At 53.1% G+C, this 20,825-nt stretch overlaps 1 protein-coding gene and 1 long non-coding RNA gene across 4 annotated transcripts; one reads left to right on the plus strand and one right to left on the minus strand.

Moving 5' to 3' along the window:
- Positions 1-2,627: 2,627 nt before the first annotated feature.
- Positions 2,628-6,761, minus strand: LOC112982030 (uncharacterized). 3 transcript variants are annotated; one of them, XR_010392676.1, is made up of 3 exons: positions 6,001-6,761; positions 5,049-5,158; positions 2,628-3,146 (listed from the first exon to the last, which is right to left on the minus strand). It is a non-coding gene; the product is annotated as an uncharacterized LOC112982030 (long non-coding RNA). The 3 variants fall into 3 exon arrangements; XR_010392677.1 differs by having other exon boundaries at positions 5,049-5,183; XR_010392675.1 differs by lacking the exon at positions 6,001-6,761 and having other exon boundaries at positions 5,049-5,988.
- Positions 6,762-8,311: 1,550 nt separating this feature from the next.
- UBXN11 (UBX domain protein 11) lies at positions 8,312-20,111 on the plus strand. The gene is given in 14 exon segments (XM_026098073.2): positions 8,312-8,345; positions 8,987-9,079; positions 9,440-9,540; positions 10,289-10,343; positions 11,379-11,455; positions 11,946-12,060; positions 13,488-13,705; positions 14,050-14,127; positions 15,652-15,772; positions 16,971-17,074; positions 17,318-17,385; positions 18,158-18,304; positions 19,179-19,294; positions 19,297-20,111. Coding segments are annotated over 13 exon segments (1,371 nt in total). The 5' UTR covers positions 8,312-8,345; positions 8,987-9,057; the 3' UTR covers positions 19,446-20,111.
- The last annotated feature ends 714 nt before the right edge of the window (positions 20,112-20,825 follow it).

The following is a 20,825-nucleotide window of genomic DNA, read 5'->3' on the forward strand; positions in this document are numbered from 1 at the left end:
CACGCGAGGTTGGTTTTCTTGCACGCTGGCCACCGTGCACCCCTTCGCCGCGGGCCGAGATACCCCAGGCCAGGGCCTGGCACCCCCGTGAGCCCTGCGGCAGCCGGGCAGAGGCCCAATCCTGCTCCCTGGATGGGAGCCCAGTGCCCTCTAGTGTCCGGAGACCACATGCAGCAGCTGGGACCTGGATTTAACAGGCAAGGCAGAGGCTGGCGTGTCGTCCCAGGCAGCAGCGTGCCTGGCCCCGGATGCCCTGTGCCAGCCGGAGCGGTGCAGCGTCACACGGCATCAGCCTGGCTGCAGCCCAACGCGGGCTGCTCGAGCCCCGAGCGGCCCCGGCCCAGGGCAGCACCGCTGCTAAATAAAAGGGGCTCTGGATACATCTCACTCCTCATTTCTAAAGGGATGTAGAGAGGAGAGGTCCCAAACACACAGGGGAGACTATCCGGCCTGCCCCAAGGAGCGCCTTGCCCCAGCGCTGCCGGCAGGCCACCCAGTCCCCCAAGAAACACCTCTGCTGGGACGGAGAGGGGGCTCGGAGCAGCCCATGCGAGCACGGGGCTCTGCAGCAGGCACCTGCCAGGCTCTCCCCGGGCCCGGGCACCCCCTGCCCCTGGCAGGGACCTCGCTCAAGTAGGAGCCCAGCCCACCAGTGCCCCCTCCCCAGACCTGTCTGGTGTTTTGGCAAGTGTTTTGCATCCTGGCTCTGGGCCTGGCCCAGCCCTGGGCAGAGAGTGCACAGGTCGGTACTTGTCCTCAGGCTCATCGGGAAAGAGGTTTCCACCACCAGAGCAGAGGGCTGGAGGAGGCAGGAGCTCCTCAGCGACATGGCCCAGTCAGAAGGGATGCAGGGAGAAGAAGTCCATGCACTGAGACAGTAACTGCTCCAGTCCTCTTTGCTGGAGAGGAGCCTGCACCTGACAAGCACCTGGTTTGCTGAGCTGGTCGGGACAGCCCCAGGTACAGACAGCCCAGCTGGGGAGACGCAGGTCACTCGGGCAGTATCAGTTACCACCCCCCAGTGCAACCTAGCCATCCTGGCACTCCCTGGAGGTTTCTCTGGCAGACTCAGGTAGGCTGAAGTCCACATCCCAGGTGTCTTCAGGTGGCCAGTGATTACTCTGGCTTCCAGGGACAGCTGTGATCAAATGTCCATCTTTATGCTGAAGCATGTCCTGAGCTGCCCAGAGACCTGTTCGGGCACTGAGGACACCACCACATCACAGGAGGGCAGAGCATGCTGCACCAGGGAGCTGAGCTCAAAGGTGCTCACATCACTTCTGCAGTGCCAGACCAGGCAGGTTTCTGCTGGCCAGAGTCCACATCACCCCATGGAGGCAGTGAGAGGCAGGGCTGCATTTTCACCCGCTGCTCCAGGAGGCACCAGAACAGCCCAGGGTGATACTGGGCCTGGAGGACAAGGAGGCTTCAGGGTAGCACCACAGCACGGAGGGTGACACCAGCAGCCCTGGGAGGCATTCCCAGGTCACGGCACTGACAGGAAGGGCTCCAGGCCAGCTCACCCCTTCAGCTGAGCTTGCTTTAGCAGACAACATGGCAAGAGAGCTAATGCATCCGTGCTGAGAGCAGGAGGCTTCCACCCTCAGTGCAGGCAGGGGTGGCATCACTACAGGCGGACACAGTGCCTGTGTCCCCTCCAAGTCCTTGGTGAGACAAAGATGAAGCTTGATGTTCCCGTATTCTGGAGAGCCAGGCAGATGTGCAGATGGAGCACAGCTGGGTTTTCAAGGTAGTTTCTTCGGTTCCCCTGAGGCCAGCAGGGAGCCAGGACCAGCCACCTGGTGCTCACCTGCTGCCACAAGCCAATCCCATGCTGGCATCAGCCTCAAACCATCCTTTGCACCACACGACTGGGTGCAGCTCCAGCACCATCATCTCAGAGTGGAGGCAGGAGCTCACAGGAGTTCAGCACAGCCCACACTAACACAGCAGGTCTGTCCCCCCGCCCGGCTTTATATACCCCGCCCCGGGAGCGGCTGGCTGGGATAGGCCGGGAGCAGTTAGGTGGCAGCACCGGATTGGTGGGAATAACGAGCCCTGCTGTGCCATTGGTCCGCAGCTGCGCCGGGGGGAGGGCGAGTCCGCCCGGCCCGCAGGGATCGCTGCGCAGGGCGGGGACCGGGCGGTGCCGCAGCTGCCGACCAGGCGCCCCGGCCCGTGGGGGCCGCGGGGGCCCCGGGCTGCCGTGACCGGTTGCTGCGCCCCATCCCCGGGTCCAGGCGGGCCCCGGCCTCCCTCGGGCACTGGGGGGAGTCAGGCAGGAAACCCGTGATGCCCCCGGCCGTTCGGCTCCGGGGCCGGGTCCCTCGTCCCCAGCCGGGCCGGCGCTGCGGCGGGGACGGCACCGGACACCCCCCGGCAGGAACCCCCCGCCCGGTTGCGCAGCCTTAGGCACCGCGGGACCCCTCGAGCACCGGCGGGTGTCGGCTTCGCTCGCCTGGGTCGGGACCCACCCCACAACCGGTGACGCGAGGGGATGTGCCCGCCCCGGCCGCCCTCGCCTCGCCCCGGCATGGCAGCGCCCCGGCCTCGTCGGAACCGCGTGGGCGTTTCTCGTCGCCCGCGTTGAGTTGAGCATCCCCGGCAGAGACGAGGCAGACCGCAGCCGCTATGCCAGTGTTTTATTTCTCAAAGCCTCGGCAGCACGCCTGCTCCCGAGCCAGGAGTGTGCCGAGCCGGGGCACCTTCGCCGTCACGTTGCGAAGCGTCACGGGTCCGTCCCGCCGGCACGGCTGCCTTCGGCTGGCATCGTCACCCTGGCGCAGGGGAGCCGGAGCGCGGCACGGGGGGCTGGAGGGGCCGCTTGGGGCCCGGGGAGTGAGCATGGAGCAGCCGGCTGGCCGGGGAGAGGGACTTGCAGGCGGGAGCGATGGCGTCATGCTGGCCGGTCCTTGCTGCAAGTGTCCAAGGAGGGCCCAGGGCCGCCGTCCTGGGAGTGTCTCCGCGGGGCCAGGGCGCCTGGGTGCCGTCAGCCCCGAGACTCAGCACAGCCGGAGGAGGAAAGCCGCGGCCAGGCCCAGCGCGAGGGAGGTGAAGGCTGGGCCGCAGCATGAGGTGGCCAGGCTGATGGGTTCGCCGTGGGAGGTGGTTGTGGGCTCTGTAGTCGCGACCACCCAGGTGAGGGGCTGGAAGAGCAAACAGGAGAGTCGGGCGCTGCTCAAAGCCGGGCTGGGCGCCAGCGTGGGGCGGAAACCCCCCAGGACCTCTCACCTGGCCTCTACTCAACCCAGGGGCTTTATGCCATGACAGCAGCCCCTCTTTGGGGACAGGGACTTGGCCCAGCATCACGCGGGCCCCGAGGAGGGTCTGACCCTGCTGTGACATATCTACAGCTCCTGCCAAGACACTGGGGCAGGGTGCACAAACCACACCAGCTCCAGAACGGCTTCTTGCCCCTGCCCAGCCTCTCCGCAGGTGCGCTGACGAGGAAATCAGGCAGAAACAACTGCCCAAAGGAGCTTGAGGGCGTCCCTGTGCTGATGCTCCCCCCTTCCCCGCGGGAGATGAGGCATCTTCCCTCCCCTGGCTGTTTCTCCTTTGCGTCATAAGGAAAATCGTCATAAGGAAAATCAGCAGCTGCTTCTGGATTTTCTCAGAGGAGGATGCGAAACAAGCTCTCTCCTCGTGTTGTTCCCCTGTTTCTAGCCTGGTGCCCGTAGAAATCGTGGGAGGCAGAAGGAAAGCAGATGTCTCCGCCCCTCCGGACTGCTCTGAGGAAGCAGAGGGGGATGTGGGGGCTTGCGAACCCCACAACAGAGGATGTGGGAGACGCAGGGCTGGTAACCCCCTTGCACTGGAGAAGAAAGGAAGGAGGAGAGGCAGCCCCCCTTCCTCGAGGCACCGTGGGGCAGCGGCGGTTGGAGCAGCTCTCCACACTCACAGGGAAGTGGTTGGGGCCCCTCCAGAGGGACCCAACGGTTGCCACAAGCATTGCAGTCATCGAAACATGAAACAAGATAGCCTGGATGGTAATTTCAGGGCAGCTTCCTCCCCTCTCTAAAGACCTCTCCTTCCAAATGAAGCATTTACTTGAATTCCTCCTGCCCTAGCTATGCCTCTTCTCTAGGTGTTTGGTCCTTCCCGGGGATTAATGAGATTTTGACGAAGGCAGCAGTGAGTTACACCTCTGAATGGGGCACCACGGCGACAAGCGCTGCCTCGTCTGCTGGAAGTGGGACGCCAAATCTGCCTGTGCACCTGCGCTTGTTTGCACTGCTCCTCGGCCCGCTGAGTTCCTTGGGGCTGGGCGGGGGACGACGATGGGGTCCCTGCGTGCTGCTCCACCCGCTCACGGGCACTTTCACTACAAGCGTTTTTGGCTGCAGCTGGCGGGTTTGCCTAGAGGCAGAGACAGACTCCCGACATGTAAATGCATCCAGTAGAGCCTGCAACAGGTCATGTCGCCTGTCGTGTCTGTGACTGACACAAGCCCCAAATGATCTGGCAACAAGCTGTAGAAAAATAGTCGCAGGAGCTGCTCTGAATAGTGTCACCCTCCCTGAAAACGCAGACACAAACGTAACCAACTCACAAAACGGTCCTCACCGAGGAGAGACCTGACCGCGACCAGCGCAGTGCTGGGGGCGAGTTCAAATCAAGCCATCATCAAGCCTCCCAGCAGGGAAAGAAAAATAACCTTCAGCACAGAGAGGCAGGAAGAAGCACACAGCCCCCGCAGGCATCCCCACACCTTGCACAGGCCAGAGAGGCTGCAACATGGGGTAGTGAGCTGGGAAGCATGGAGTTTACAGATATCCGTACTACTGGCAAATAAAAAAAGCTTTTAAAAAAAAACTTACAGAACTACTTAAACCTTACAGATCACAGTGCAAAGCTTCTTATAAGACAGCCAGGGTTAAAGTCAAATAGCAAGTAAGATGCTCTGCTTTCTGGCTGTGGGCAGAAATTCTCCCACTCACTGAACCTGGCAGTCCCCTGACTGCTGGTGCAGCCGAGGGATTGATCTGGCTGGCCCTCCACAGCTTTTGGGGGTCCCTGGGCTTCCCCAAGCTGTGGATTTCTCTTACCAAGCAGAGGGTGAGCAGAGCGAGCAGGAGGAGCAGGTGGGCACGCTGGAAGGGCTGCATCGTTGGGGCTCGGCGTCCCAGGCGCACAGCGTGCTGCGATGCCTTCTTATCTGCTTGTGGCAATTGCAGTCAAGGCTTCAAGCACAGGAGCGCAGCTTCATCTCACCAATCACACCGCCCTTCCTGTCCCGCGCTGTCACCGCCGAGCACGCCTGCCAGCCCTCCGCCCTCGCTCCCACCCATGCCAGTGCGCCTCCAGACCCGAACCCGGGGACCACGTCCCGCAGCGGCGCCCACCAGCTCTCACCCCGCTGGGGCGATTTCCCCCGGCTAAGCCAAGGGAACGGCGCAAGGGGCTGCAGGGGGATGCCGGGGGCTGCAGAGCTGTGCCGGAGACCCTTTGGGTCTGTCTTCAGAGCTCTCAGTCTCCATCGCCCAGCACAAGACCAGCTTCTGCTTCCCAGCCCGTTCCCAGTGCGGCCTCCCTCCCTCCCCACATCCCGGAGGCTGCCGTCATTTTGTCTGCAGGCGTTTGGCATGCGGGAGCCCAGAGCAGGAGGCCCCGGGGCAGCGGAGCCAGGCAAGCGCTGCGAGCCCGGCACCCTGCCTTTGCCGCATCACGTAACGCCGCCGCTGCGCCTGCAGCACGAATCCCCACAGGCTGCTTCTTGCTGGGGGGCTCGCGGGCCTGTCCCTCGTGCCCATGTTGGGCTAATAGTGGTTACAGGTGAAAAAAAAAGGTCACGGCTCACGGGGAAGGTTTGCAAATCAGCCAGCATTTCCGTGAGGGCCCTGCCCTGCCCTTGTCATGAGCCTCTTTCCCTGCAACTCGGGACAAAAGAGGGACCCAGGCTGCCAGCTCCAATGGAGGTGACAAGCCTGCATGACTGGGTCGTCTCATCCAGGCCTTGTTCGACCTTATCTCTAATTAAAACATCTACAAAATACTTACGTGGCGCCTGCTCTAGCTTGGATTTATCACCTCGCACACTGCTGGCGCTCAGCCGAGGCGCCACTATTGCCCCGAGGGTGGCACATCCAGAACGCGATAGGGAAACACGGCCAGGAGATAGGGCTGACACCTCCTTGCCAAGCCCCAGGCAGCTGCTTCCCCGCAACGGACCTCCGAGCTCCTTCACCCACACGACAGGAAACAGAAGGGATCTGACAAAGTTCTTTTTAAGATAGTTTGAAATAAGTAAATCTACTGAAACGTGCCACGCGCGGGCATGAAGGACACCTGTTGGTTTTGTTTTTGTGAAGCGCTTCGCGTCGCAGAGCCCACTGCCAGCCTCTGCAGAGCCGAGGCCTGAGGGCTCTTCCGAAAGCGGCAGCCGAGCTTCACCTCATTCAGTTCATCTTTGCAGCTCGCAGAAGTGTCAAAACAAGTGTCTCTTGCAGAGGGCTAACGTGCCATAAGAGGTGCTAAAGTGGACGCACTCGGCTCCTCTCAAGCCGACGAGGCCGAGTGCCCCGGAGAGCGGAGCAGCAAAGCTGCGCGCTGCAGCCGCTCCCACCCTGGGAAACGTTTAAAGCGCCCTTAAATGAAAAGCGGTTGGAAAACACCGCTCCAGGGGGTGATGTGGGGGGCAGAGAGATGAAAAGGCAGCCTCTGGGGCCCAGCCGGCCTGAGGGAGCTCGGGCAGCGCCCCGGCCCCTCGCGGGGACCCAACGGCCATTTCCTAACGGTCGCGCTTCCCAGCCGCCACCGAGCCCGGGGGGAGGGGGGGGGGTGGAGCGGTGCATGCTGGGACATGTAGTCCTCAGGCGGCCTCGGGCCACCACGTGGCCGGGGCTAGCCAATCGCAGCGGCTCGCGTCGCCGCGGCAACGGCGTGTAAACAAGATGGCGTCGCCGTGCCTGCGAGTGGCGGGTGAGTGCTGCGCGAAGGGGCGGGGGGGCACGGTGTGCCTCCCCCCCACACACGGTGTGGGGCTCCCCATACACAGTGTGGGGTCCCCCCCCACACACAGTACGGTAACACACACACGGTTTGATCCCCCTTCATACACAGAGGGGACCCCCCTTATAACACACCCACAGTGATCCCCCCCCATAACACGCACACAGGGGTACCCGCCATGGACACAACCCCCCCCTTAACACACACCCACATCCCTGGTCCTGGCCCCACTGGGCCTGGGGGCTGTGACTGGCTCCCGGCTTCGGGCACGATGAAAGGATGCCCTCTGAGCCGCCCCAAGGGACCCTCACGGCCGGGCGGCAGCCAGCTGCGCCGAGCCATACCTGCTCCCTCGGTTCTGCCTCCCCTGGCACGGCACCCTCCATCCCTCGCACGTCTCGGGAATGTAACGTTGTCTCTGTTCTCCAAAGTCTGAGGCTGTCTAACGTTTAAATCGTGACTTCTCTTCCCTCCCATGGAAAGCATCCTAAAGTCCTGCTGCAGCTGTGCACTCCAAGGTAAATCAGATTCACACTTCTCCTTCATTCTTGAGTCTTGTTGTTTTAGCTTATTTGATACCAGCTGGTATAGTGCTATAATCAAAGAACCAGTGATAATAATGATGAGACCAGCAGACTGTCACCCCACCTGCTGTACTGTACAATATAAATTATGGCCATTACAGTCCCTTTTTGTCTATGATCCTTCAAAAAGTTGATTGCCAGCATCTTTCCATGAACTCAATCAATATAGAGGTATTTATTCTTAGCTGGAATTCATTTTGGTTTTGCAGAAAGGGGCACTGCAGTTTAGTACTATGCCTAACAGTAACAGTCTCAGCAACAATACTGGCTAAAGTAAAGTTCCCCAAATTTCTAATTCTGTTGCCTTCTGGCTCACACTGGTCCCCAGCTGGTACCAGGAATATTGGACAGTCATGTCTAGCACACGCCCATATCATGTTTGCCTTCTTCTGGTCTTAAGCAGGTGAGTGTTGCTTAATGCAACTACAATGATATTGCAAGTGATATCACTTTCACCTTTTCCTATACTGAGGCAGTTAATGCTGGCTGCATAGCACAGGTATATCATGTCCACCTTTTTCTGATCTCAGACAGTTAACACATATTGCAACTCGAGGATTTTAACTGCTGCTACAAGGCACAGATTTAGTTGTTTGTGTATGAACCCACCCAGCAGGCAACATGGACTGGGAAGATGGGCTAATGAGAAAATGTACAGTTTGGGCCTTTTTGGACGGTCTGTAATTACATTTTGAAAATTTTCCCATCAAGCAAATCCCCCAACAGTTAATTAATCTGCCCCTTGTTTTTGTACATTCTCTCTTATTTTTAGAAAAAGGACAGAGCTATCTAAGGACATTGCTTCCACTGGTAAGGCTTTTCTTACCATCCTACGTGTTTTGCACATGTTGGTAACTGTAGTTCTCTTCCTGTCCTCTATTTTTCTCTCTCTGACATGTGTCCAAAATCAGATAAGTTACAAATGGTTTCCACATCCTCAGCAAGCCCTAGGACACTTCATCTAGCTTCATCTAGTTTTACAGTTCCATTTTAAGCCATATCCTTCCTATTTCTTGATCTTAAAGCAAAAACTCTCTTTCCCCTCTTGATGAAATTTGCTGCTTCTGTGAGATCCATAAGAGTTAGTCTCAGACTGTTACACTGTTTTGTTAAAACAGCTCAAACTTACCACTGGTCTTCCTCACTGTGCAATGCAGGATGCTCTAAACTAGCATCATTGTCTCTTTTTGGCAGCCTTATTTTGTACTCACTCTTCCCAACTGCTTATATTGTCCCTTTCCTTGGGTCCTGTCCTGTAAAATGAGCGCCCTCATCCACCTGTTATTTTGAGAGTTGGGTTATTCTGAGAGGGAGTGGACTGGGCCTCTCTATTTTCCCCCGCCCTCTGTTTTCCTCATAACCCCTACGTGTTCTTTATCTGATATCAGTGAAGTTGTATCCAAAATGCTGACCTGTTTTCTTTCTGTCATGCTTTTTGCATCTCTTCTCAGAAGATGACAGCCTATCTCCTAGGACAAAGAATCCAGTGCAAGGCAGTCTACCTTCTTGCTCAACAGGGACAATGCTGAAAAAGAATATGCAGGGTAATATCGCTCAAAGATTAGGGGAAGCCAAGCCAGCATAGTTTCTCAGTGACAGTGGGTGGCCTCAACACCCCAGGCCAGGGCTGGTTTAGGTGGTCCTCCTCTTACGTACAGCAGTATCTTGCACAGCGTCTGTTGGTGACACAGCCATCTCCTTACCAGTCAGGAGCCAAGGGATTTATACACAGTACCCACACAGGACCCCTTCCCCTACCTGCTGTGGCAGAACACAAATTCTTGTGTGGGGTCTTCCGCTCAGAAAATACTGCAACACATTGAGCATAAGATGCTCTATAGTGAAAACAAGCCTGCGATACTGATTGCCGTTTTAGAGATAACATACTGTATTTGTGCTTTCAGGTGCAACTCCCACTGACATGCAGCTCATGTCCTCTATGACGCAAAAAATTGCTCTGTTGGAACAAAAAGTAAAGAAACAAGCACAGGAAATCCAACTGAAGGTAAAAATCCTGGCCCTTACAGGGCCTATTCTGTGCCCTACTTTAACAGTTCAAGCCACAGTAGCAATATACCTACTCAGACCTAGTTTTGGCAAAAACAAGTTAATCTGTAGTCTGCTCTGTTAACTACAGAAACGACCCATTGCAAAGCAACAGAGCATCATTATCTGTCCTTGGGGTGGGGTACATGACAGTCCCTGTTATGGCTTTAAGAAATGAATCTCAGCGCTCATTCCCTAATATCATTAGCTGTTTGGCTTCAGACTTTTCTTCCTTTTGCTTTCTGAAACAGCAGCTGCTCAGATGACAAGGTCATCCCACAACAGGCCTCTCCACCTAACTGAAGCTTAGGATAAATAGTGTTTTTTAAAGTTAGGACTACAGAGATGATGGTTCAGTTTCTAGATTTCTCACTTACTGCAGGTCAGACTATGAACTGTGCCTGAGCAGGGAGTGTAAGGGCATGAGCCCATATATGCTACAGCTCTTGCACACATGGACAAGGAGGGGGTAGATGGGTCAGCATGTCCCTTATCTATTCTTGGAGCAGTGTAATTATATCCCACCCCTCATTTGAGTCTAATTAAGGTATTTCTGAGGAGATGACAGCCTTTCTAAGCCACCTCTGAGTGTTGTGAGAGTATGCGCACCACTGACTCACTCAGCCAGGACCAGTTGTGCAGACTGTACTTTAAGGTACTGAAAGTAGAGGAGCTAAACATGTTCATTATTTGTTCTGGTCCTGAAGGACAGGAAGATTGCTGAACTTGAGGGGAAGATGAAGACCCTTCAGAAAGGAGAAGGTAAAAATTGCTCTGCCCTTGGCACCCTACTCCTACCTGTGGGAGAGCCACAGAGCTCCAAATCTGCTCTCTTGCAGTACCAGGAGACCTTCCCTAGGACTTCTGACCTGCCCTTGCCTTAAATCAGTTACACACACACGCTGCCGTTTACCAAGGCAGATCCTCACTTCAAACGTGCATCTGTTACTCTGCTTTTCTGGTGCAGCGCAATGCATTATTTCCTGACCCATTTTCTATGGGTTACTAAGTTTCCATGAGCACAGAACAACCACGCAGGCACCTGATAGCAGTCGGAGAAAAGAACAATAAACAATGTAGAATTTAAACAGTCTAGAAAAACAGGGCTGCTCACAGCTAAGCAAAACCAAAGTTCTGCTTGGAGTCTCAAACAGTTCTTTGAAGTCCAGGTTCACTTGTCCTGTAAGACAGCCTAGCTCCAAATTGAATCCAGCTTTTGGTGAGTCACTCTGCAGCTCTTGCCCCCCACTCCGTTCCCTGGAATCCAATAACCCTCTCCAGCTGAACCCAGACACATTTCCTACAATGGCTGAGCTGCCTTATTAGCACAAAGCTGTGGTGAATTCTCTATTTCCTCAGCAGAGAACAAGAATACGCCTGTCAAATGACAAACGGGTTTTGTACCTCATCGTATATTGCTCCAACCATTCAGCCTGGCTTTATGGATCCAGCTTCAGTGGACACCTGCTGATTTTTGAATAGGTCCCTTAAGACCAAGTAATCCAAGCAGTCCTCATTGTGTAACTGCTAGCAGCATCACTCACATCAGCTTCCTGCAGCATAATACCTCACCATTATCACTGACAAATATCTTTTAGGCTGTCCACATCTTCCTCAAAGGTTGCAGGTTGAATTGTCAGGGACAGCACATAGAGCTCATGTTCAGTTCCTGTGGCTTATGGGCTCAAGTTCCTTCACAGTGCAGGCAGGCTGCTGGGGCATCTGCACTGCATGAGATGTGTCATCTGCAGCTCTTCTTTAAGGCTCTGCATAGACAAAAACAATCTTCCCTATCAGATGCTCCTGACTCATCCAGAGCAGAGGAACTGGAACTGAGGTGCCTTCAGCTGCAGACCCAGGTCTGGGAGATGGAGGTGAGACTCTAGCTTTGCTTACTCCAAGCTATCTGCACCTTTGGCTTGAGGTTCCTTCGGTCCCAGGTTCCTTGGTTCTTATCAAGCTGCTGGTTTAATGGTCACAAATCTTCATCTCACCCCTCTGAAGAGAAAAAACAGGTTGGATGGGAGCTACAGGGTGGTAGTAGCTTTTATACACAAATGTCTGTGCCTCCTCTGAGGCTCATCATTTTGATTCCTAGAGCTGTAGTCTTTGCAGCTACCAGAGCCTTAGGAGACTACTATATAACTAAAAATAGTTTCATTCTGCCTTTAGTCTGCTACTTCTTCTGCTCTGTCAGTGAGATGATTGTCTGTCTGACAGGGCCAAATAACCCATGAGAAACCTTCACTTTCACCGCTGCTTCTGCATGGCACAATCACAGCTGTGTATACTCAGGCTTCCAGGTCTAGTTTCTGAGGCTCTGGGCCTACACTACTGGCTTGTGTTCTCCTCTTCTCTACACAGCGGTTTCTAAATGACTACGGTCTGATTTGGGTTGGAGAGAGTCGTGAACAGCTGGAAGATTTAGAATCATTCAAGGAGGAAGAAAAGCTGCCAGCAAGGAGTCTCTGGAAGCCAGGTAAAGTACCAGTACTCCTTGCTGAAACAGCTGTCCTAGCTCACTGTATGCTTAGAGAAGGTACAGTATTTCTTAGAGAAGATAAGCAGGTCATCAGAACTTGTGATCTTGTACTGGGGTCTTTGCATCAGCCCCCCTCAGGGAGAGAGGCATGGAACAATATAACAGAAGCTGGGCCAGGCCAAACACTGATATTTTATATGCATATATTTTATAAACACCATTGGGAGAAAGAGGAGAAAACCTGGTGGCTTAACCATTTGGAAGAATACCCTCAGAGCAGCTGTTTCCTGAAGAGCTGATGTACCCTAAATGTTTGAGGCTTGATTCTGCTCTACTAGGAATGACGTAAAATGGGTGGAAAACGGAATCAGATGCTGTGTACATAGTAGCTGTAGTGACTTACCCACATTGTCTGGCTCCATCAGGGAGCATTGTTTGCCTTTCCTCCCAACAGCCACGTGGGAGTGGTTTAATTGGGACCCGATTGTGCTGTATGGGGTCCAAGGCTATTTGGCAATAGCTTCCTAGGAAATGCTAATAGGAAAGGAAAAACAATAATACTTGGGCTCGACAGCCACTGCTGCCCTCCTGAACACCGTGCAAATACTGGCTAGTTATTTCTTCCCTCTCTTAGATGCAGGAGAAGATAAGGTGGGGAAAGTAACAGAAATAATTTTCATGGTTTTCAGTTCATTTACTTCTTTTTATCAGACTTTTTTTCCTCTTACATAAGCTTTTTTTTTCTTTACCAGATCTTTGAAAAGCAGAATGGAAAAATATCAAAGGCCCCCGGCCCCACCTCTGCCTGCATCTCCGCTCTCGTTTCCTCCTCCTATGTCATCATAACACTTTTACTGCTTCACCCTGCCACTCTCCACATACACCCAAACAAACTTACTTAGCAATATCCCAGTGGGAGAGAGCTGCTTTTGAGAGAAAAATCTGCTGGTGGCTCAGAGCAGGCAGCCAGCTGTGTTTACACTGGCATTTCCTCAGCAAGTCTGGCCTGGTCCACTTGCCCAATCTAGACAATAAGTTACTCCCTCTGTGCATTTTGCAGCATCATGTTAAGGGACAACACTCATTAAATTATAAGCAAACACAAGGATCTGAATGTGGTTGCAGAACAGCTAGCTGTGGCTTTAGCTGACAGTGGAGTTCATGTCAGCTTTTAACAAGTGGCCTGTTTCCCTGCTGCCCTGCCCTTGTGGTTTTGCACACACCCATGTAAACCTGGCAGCAGAGCACCGCAGCAGTGCTGTTGCACCATGTTTTACAAACATGTGGAAGGTGAAACGCTGAGAAGCAGCACAGACAGCCCAAAAATATTAGGATTCAAATGCACCTTGAATATGTCCACACAGTGGTGAAAACTGCTTAGCTGGCCTCTCCTTCCCCTCATAACTCAGCTCCTTCTGCCACAGGTGAAGCAGTTGCTTCAAAACATCAGATTGATTTTGACTTAATTTTGGAAAACGTGAAGGATTTGAATGCACTGGCTGAGGAAGGCATTTCTCAAATCGAGCAGACGCCTGGGGGTGCTCGGCTGAGACAGACAGCATCCCTCCCTCTTACGCTGTATCAAAACGGGCTCATCATGTGCAATGGACCCTTTCGGCCCTACGAGGAACCATCTACACAGGTATGGAGAGGTTTGTAGGGGAACTCAGCTTACAGCCATTGTGGCGTTCCTCCCTCATGTCTCAGGGAGGGGAATGCAGTAAGGATAGGGCTTGTGAGCTCATCCCAGTCATAAAAAGGAGCAGCTATTGAGACCTCCCAGCCTCACCCTTATGCTCTCATGATGCCTTTAAAGACTATTACCTGCTTGTACAGTAACCTTTAGAGATGGGGAATCTGGGTCTTCGATGCAGACTTTTCTTCACTGCAGTAACACAAACAGGAGCGGCCCAGGAAGAATATACTAGTCATGAGACAAACACAAAGTCTGAGGAATGGCGATGAGGCTCTTATGTTTTGTTTCAGCAATGCCTGCAGGATATCGTGGATGGCTATTTCCCTTCAGAGTTGCAGACACGCTACCCCAATGGCATTCCTTTACAGGTAGGCAGTGCAAAGCTCTGTTCTTCAGCTTTTTGAAAGAAATTGCTCTCTTGGCTCCCTAAGAAAAGTGCTCAGATTTCTTCCACTGTCACCAGTCTGCTGGATCCTCCCCACAGCAAACTAAGTCTGAGGTTTCTGAACACAGCTTATAAGCAGCTAAGTTCCCTGCACGTGTGTCTTGGGAAAAAGGTGGCTAGAAACAACACCTGCTAGAGCTGTTACAGGAAGTAAGTGAGTATTTGTGCATTGGGACGGAACGGTTTCTCTGCCTTGGTGAATCGTGGCTTGGAACAAGACTTCTGAGAGCGTAACAGGCTTTGTAGAAGAGAAGCAGCACATGCAGCGTCTGAGCAGCTGTGTAACAAAAAGGAGAAAAAAACTTCTCAAGCAGTTCCCCTGGGAAAGCTTTTAAAACAGATCAGAAAAATGTCTCACAGGGAAGTAGGAAAAGTTGATTTTGCCATAATCTAATTGCCTTTGGCTACCTGAGGTCCTTTTGGGCTCTGTTTCTTGATTTCTCAGAAATTACCAAAAAAAAAAAAAAAAAAAAAAGCCATGTTTTCAGGCAGAAAGCAGGCAAAGAAGGAGCCTCAGAGGACTATAATCTAAGTCTTCAAATGCATCTGAAACAGCAGGCACAGCCCGAGGGGTGCACTAGCCTACTGCCATGAAGAATGCAGGCCACAACTGCACAGGCAAATGTTACTTCAGCCAAGGTGAGGTGGTAGGTGTGGTGGTTGGAAGGTCAGGTGGGAGAGGAAGGACTGTTGCAAGGCTGTTGGGTCTGTGGTTCCACATAAGCCCTGCATAGCTGGCCAGGACTAGAAGCCGCAGAACAGTACTGTAGGCTGGAGTAAATATAGACACAGAGTTCATCCAGCTCTAATTTGGACAGTCAGGTATAAAAGAGACAAACAGAACCCACACAGAAAGACTGTCCCGATTTGTACACATCTCCCACACTGCTGGGGCCTCAGACTAGCATGCTTCCTTCCTTGGTTTGAGCGCGCTGTCTGACAGTCCCCACGGCTCTCATCTCTTCTCCTGCAGCACTGGCTTAGCCTAACTGCAGTGCGAGTCTGGCAGTAAATCCTCTTCACCCCCAACCTGCTTTCACATTACTTTCCACCTGGAGAGCACTTTCAAATGCAGAAAGTAAGACACAGAGGGAAGGTCAGGCCCAAGCACATTTCTTGCAGCTTGCTGATGTAGAGAGGGGACAACTTTCTTGTGCCTTTTGAGATGGATGAATGACCACTCTGGGGGTCCACATGGGCCATCGATGAGTTCTGGACTTCAGGAAGCTGCCAGAATTTACTTTGTTTGAGAGCCTGTAGGAGCTGGAAACACATTTCATTGAGTTTTGACAGGTCGAGCAGCTTCACAGGAACCAGCTCTCTCAGTTTCCTTTGGGGTTTACAGCTCTTGGTTGTTCTTCCTGTGTTTTATTGTGCTCTGATGCAGTGAGAGCTGGTTTGGGGCAGCAGTCAGATTTGCTTACAGCAGAGAGCCTTAATTCAACAGGTCACTGACAAGAGAGATGTGGTATTTCGGGAGAGACGTCTTCCAGGGAGCTTTCCTGGCCGTGGCCAAGCGGTTGGCCATTCAAAATCAAGCGAGGTGCAGAAAGCCACTGAGATCCCAGGTAAATTCTTAAACCTGCCTGGAAAAAGTCACAGCTGACTCCCAAGAAAGAAAATCAAAACCTTACCAGGATGGTCCAGCTAGCAAGAAATGAATGTGTAGGGTCTCAGGAAGACAATATTTCTGCGTCAAAGGCCTCCACTTGTAGCCCCGGTGTTGCTTCAAGAGCTGTCAGCCAACCAGCACACAAGATGTCCTTTTCATCACTCCATCTTCCTAAAGAATGAGACATGACAAGTCATAAAAGATGATAAGATCAGCAGGTTTCCCAAAACATGCTTGACACTCCCCCCTCCCTCCACCAATCTGAAAGACCCAGCTCCTTCTAGCTTCACCCACACCAACAGCATCCAAGGATGTTGAGGGAACCAGGCAGATGTGGGGGAGGGTGGCTTGCAAACACCCCTTCGGTTCCTGTACGAGTTCCATCTGTAAAGGCAGACATCTGTAAGCAGACCCCTCTTAACCCTTCCAAAACCAGCGTGGTTCCTCTCCAAACTTTCATGAGAGGATACGGTATATAAGGTCAGGCCACAGATTTCTCATTTTGCTTCTAGACTCCAGGAGTCTGCTTAAGCAGTGCCTGTCAGATACTGTCATTGTTTGGAAAGCCAAATGCATTCAGTCATATAGACAGAAAATAGTATTAGTTTTGTGCATGTATAACCATATAATCTGCACAGTTGCATTAGTCATCAGCAACAATGTCATCACCCTATATATATAAACACTATACTACTCGCTTATTGATCTCAAGGACATTCACGAATGGAAGCTGCACTAAATGTTTCTTTTAGCTAAGTGGTAAAAAATAATTGCTCAGTGACACCACACAGAAAGGAACTGACACCTACAAATACACCCTCACAAGATGAAAAGTTTTCCAAGTTTGTAAGAATTGCCATAGTCCTGCTCTAAATGGGGAAAACTGGTGAAACTAACTAGGTCCCTGCCAGTTGCCCGTCCTGGCTATGTACTGTAATAAACAGACTGCTTATGTTGACAATGAAACATTCAGTGGGCCAGAAAATGGGACAGCTTCAACAGTGGAGACCAAGAAGAACCAGTCTCAGCATAGCTAGAGTAGGTTAGAGCTCTCCCTGTTGGCTATTCTAGTCTCGTTTCACCAAATCACCATATTCTGATGGAAAATTGTCAAAAAAGTGTCACATGGACACATTTCCCCTCTGCCCTGGCAGGTCCCAGACTCTCACTGGAGCAGTTTCTGAACAAACTCCCCAAGTCCTTGATCCGTGGAGGACAAGTGATCGATGTCCGAGACTCAATCAGAGCAACGCTGCAGGTACAAGCAGGCCCTGAGCAGGTCCACAACGTGAGCCTGGCTGCGGCTCCCGGGGCTCAGCACCCTGTGCAGCACCAGGCACCTCATCCTTGGGCCTCACTCAGCCCTGCATAGCCTCCTCCTCCCCAAAGAGCCTCCACTAGAGGACATGGGGCACCTTGTAACCCACTCCTGGGCATTTTTGGCACTGCTTTGTCTCTGTGCAGAGCTGGCAGTGGTGGACACTCACCTGTTTGCTTTCAGGGCTCTGATGGGGCGCAGAGCAGTGAAGTGATCCAAGTGGAGACCCCGAGGCTGGATGCCCTAAAGAGGTACAGGCACGGCCCCTCCAGCTCTACCACATCGGGCTCTTGACCTCCTCCTGTTTCGTTACTGCAAGGTTTTTTAGGGGGTTGAGCTGAGGGAGTAAACAGACTTGCTTCTTTTTGCTCCTTTTATCTTCCACCTTAGAAATAAAAAGCAGACCAAATTGGGTTTTTGGGGGAAGACCGCTGAATTTTTTATGGTGAGCCTGCCATCATTTACATCTTTAACAAAGAGTTCTGTTATTCAAAATATTACTTATAGCTTAAATAAGATTTTTCACAACAGCAAGCCAAGGCTAAGAGTTTGAAGCCATCTAAGAAGCCATTTGGCTGTTTGTCATCGTGCTAAATAGGAGAATCCCTCCAGGAAACTGATGAGCAAGCAGAAGGTCACACTAACAGCACTTTTCCACTCAGAGTCTTCTGGGCAAGATAGGACCCAAATAGCTAATGAAAAAAACCCCAAGCAGATTAATTTTAATCAAAAAAGTAGAGCAAAGTACTTACCAAACAGCCCTGATCTAAAATAAAAAAGCAAAAAAAGGTCAGCAACCTTCTTTGCAAAACACTTTCGAGCAGTGAAAGCAAAGTAGCAGCTTGGTCTGTGGGTCGGTCTGCAGTGAGACAGGGCTGTGCTGACCCTGTTTAAACTTCTCCCCATTTATTCGAATTGCCCTGGCACGTCAGAATCCGTCCAACCCCACCCATTGCATAAAGCTTGCGATCTGCTGGTGGCGGAGTCCTTGCTCCTCAGCTAACAAGGTTTTCTGACCTCCAGGGTGAAGACAGCTGAAGAGGCCAAGCCTCCTGCCCCAAATATCTGCACTCTTCGGATCAAGTCCGAGACCGGGGAGCAGACATACATCGTAAAGATGCTCTTCACAGAAACCATAGGGGACCTGCGCCAACACCTCGCCCACACCAGGTAGGCCTAGAACTTCCTCCCCTCTCTGCTCTACCCGTTTGTCAAGCCCCAGGGAAGGTGACGCAGCTGCTGTTCCAGGCCCTGGAGCTGTGTTTCAAGCAGATCAACATGAGCTGAGCAGGGCTTAGGGTTACAGTCCCAGATGCCAGGAGGTGCCAGGCACCCTCTGCTCCTTTGGCTCCTCTTAATACCAGAGGTGCTCTCTAGGAAATGTTGTCAGGGTCAGACTCTTAGTTCAGAGCATTTAACATCCCACCTCTGCCAAAAAATTGACATATCAGCAGAGATAGATCTTTCTTGTCCTCTCAAAATTCCCGTCTCACCTGGGTCCACCACTGCCTTCCAGCACTTCCTTCCAGCTGCTCAGCAGCACTCACCTGACTATTGCTGCTGTTCCCCAAGGTGTTTGCACAGCCTGGGGGCTAAGCTGCAGCCTTCAACTTGGGTGACAGATCAGCTGTGGGTCAAACCGTCCTTGGCTCAGCCAACTATCTCCCAATGCACTCAGTGCTGCCCAAGGGACTCTCAACTCCTTTTGAGAGCAGTTCTAGGCATCTGAGGGGACCCATTTGCTCTCCCCCTTGCCCCACTCCTGTTGTGGCCTGTAGCCATGGCCTCAGTTTGAGGCCCATGATGAGCTCATCACTGTTGGGATGTAAGAGTGTCCTTCCCTGCTGCAGCTGTGCCAGCTGAAACAGCTGCTCTGTGCCTCATTGTTCGCAGTTAGGACGAGAAGCCCTTTTTCTGCTTGGCCTGTGCTTATAAAACAGTCTCTCCCTCTGCTCTTACATAACTGCAGCTGGATTAGCTAGAGCATCGGAGCAAAACCTTGGGGGATCCTGTGCAGAGGAAAAATTGTGCTGTTCTTTCCTAGGGGCGGAGACTCCGAGTCGTATGAGATCATCAGTACCTTTCCCCAGAGGGTGTACGCGGACAACTCCCAGAGCCTGCAGGACTGTGGCCTGATCCCTAATGCCTCCTTGCTGCTGCGGGAAAAGACCCCTTCCAAGAAGGCGGGACAGGGCTGCAAACAGCTCAACAGCTTCTAGCAAGAAGGTTGCCATTCCAGCTGCTCCTCCTGTCAGGACTGGGCTGGTCTCTGCAAGAGGAAGGAGTTGCCTTGCAGTTAGATAAATTATAAGCCTCCCCTGAGCTGGGAATAGAGGAGAGGGTTGTCTTCTAGATTTCGTTTCATAGTACTGTTACCTGGGACAGCGAGAAGAGCTCTGAGGCACCAGTTTGGCCTCTCCCTTCAGCAGAGGTGCCGCGTGCCAGGCCCAGCCCTGCTGCCTTGCAGGCAGGTATTTTTCCCCGAGACAGGTGGGCTCCTAACACCCTGGGCATTTCTGTCAGGTGGAGCTCAAACCAGAGATGTGGCTGCTCCCCTCTGTTTAAGGTTACATAGGCTGATCTCTGCTCAGGGACAGCTGCCAGCTTTATACTGGTACCAGGCAGTTACTTAGCTGGGCTCAGGGATTCTCTAGCAGCAATCGTGTCTGGGCAGGACAGACAAACAGCCAGGGTCAGTCTGTTTTCCACACAGCTGCTCCCCAGAGATTTCAACTGCACTTACACCAGGAGAGAAGCAGGCTCAGTTAATGTTCACTGGTGAAGCTAAACCACAAGGCCTCAAGCCACTGTAATGCTGGGACTGAGCCAGACTCATTTCAGTTAGGAGATCCTGCTACTGGGTTTCCTGTACATGAGCAGCTCCTTCCCTTGGACAGCCCCCAGATCCAGTGGGGCTGAGGCTCACAGCCCACAGCCGCACCGACAGCACACAACAGCGCTGAACTGGGCTGCCCTTCCTCCCTCAGCAGCCTGCTGCATCCAGGAGCTACGCTGCTGCAACAGGACACCGTGTCACTGGAGAAGAGCACAATCCCTTCGACACTTCTCTGCTGAGTCCCCAGTAAGACACCTCCCTCCCTCTCCCGTGGGCTGGGGCCGTGCTCTGCGGGCCCCTTTCCCAGCACGTTCTTCCTGTTTTGGCTCTGACAAGTTCCCACTTGACTCCCAGCTGACGACACTCCCACTTGCGCAAGGCAGCACCTTCTGGCAGGTTCCCTTTTAGCAGGGGCCCAGCACACACCACCACCCCGCCCTCATTAAAGACTCCAAGCAGCAGTTATTTAGTTGCAGTTTCCACTTCCATTGACTTCCAGAGGAGCAGACAGCCCTGGAAGGGGACAGGATGCCCAGAGCACTTCCTGGAACAGCTCAGCTCCACCGCAGCCCCTCCGACTGCAGCTGGGCCAGGCACAACTCAAGCACAGGAAGCGTCACTCATGCACACCAGCCGCTTCTGCAGGCTCCTGTGACCAGTGACTCAGGCCCCGCAGCGGGGAGTTAGCTTCCTCCTTTTGCCAGCTGCAACGGGCATAGGAGAATACAGGGCACCCTCCTCCAGGGCAGCCTTTCCCACAGCCACTCAGCTGTGAGCCAGTCTGTACCCACCCGGGCAGCTTTTGTGCTGGGGTTTCTCTTTTGCCCATGTGCCTGGCTGAAGTTGTCCCTCCCC

This window comes from Dromaius novaehollandiae, chromosome 23, assembly GCF_036370855.1.
Source record: "Dromaius novaehollandiae isolate bDroNov1 chromosome 23, bDroNov1.hap1, whole genome shotgun sequence".
Lineage (NCBI taxonomy): Eukaryota > Metazoa > Chordata > Aves > Casuariiformes > Dromaiidae > Dromaius > Dromaius novaehollandiae.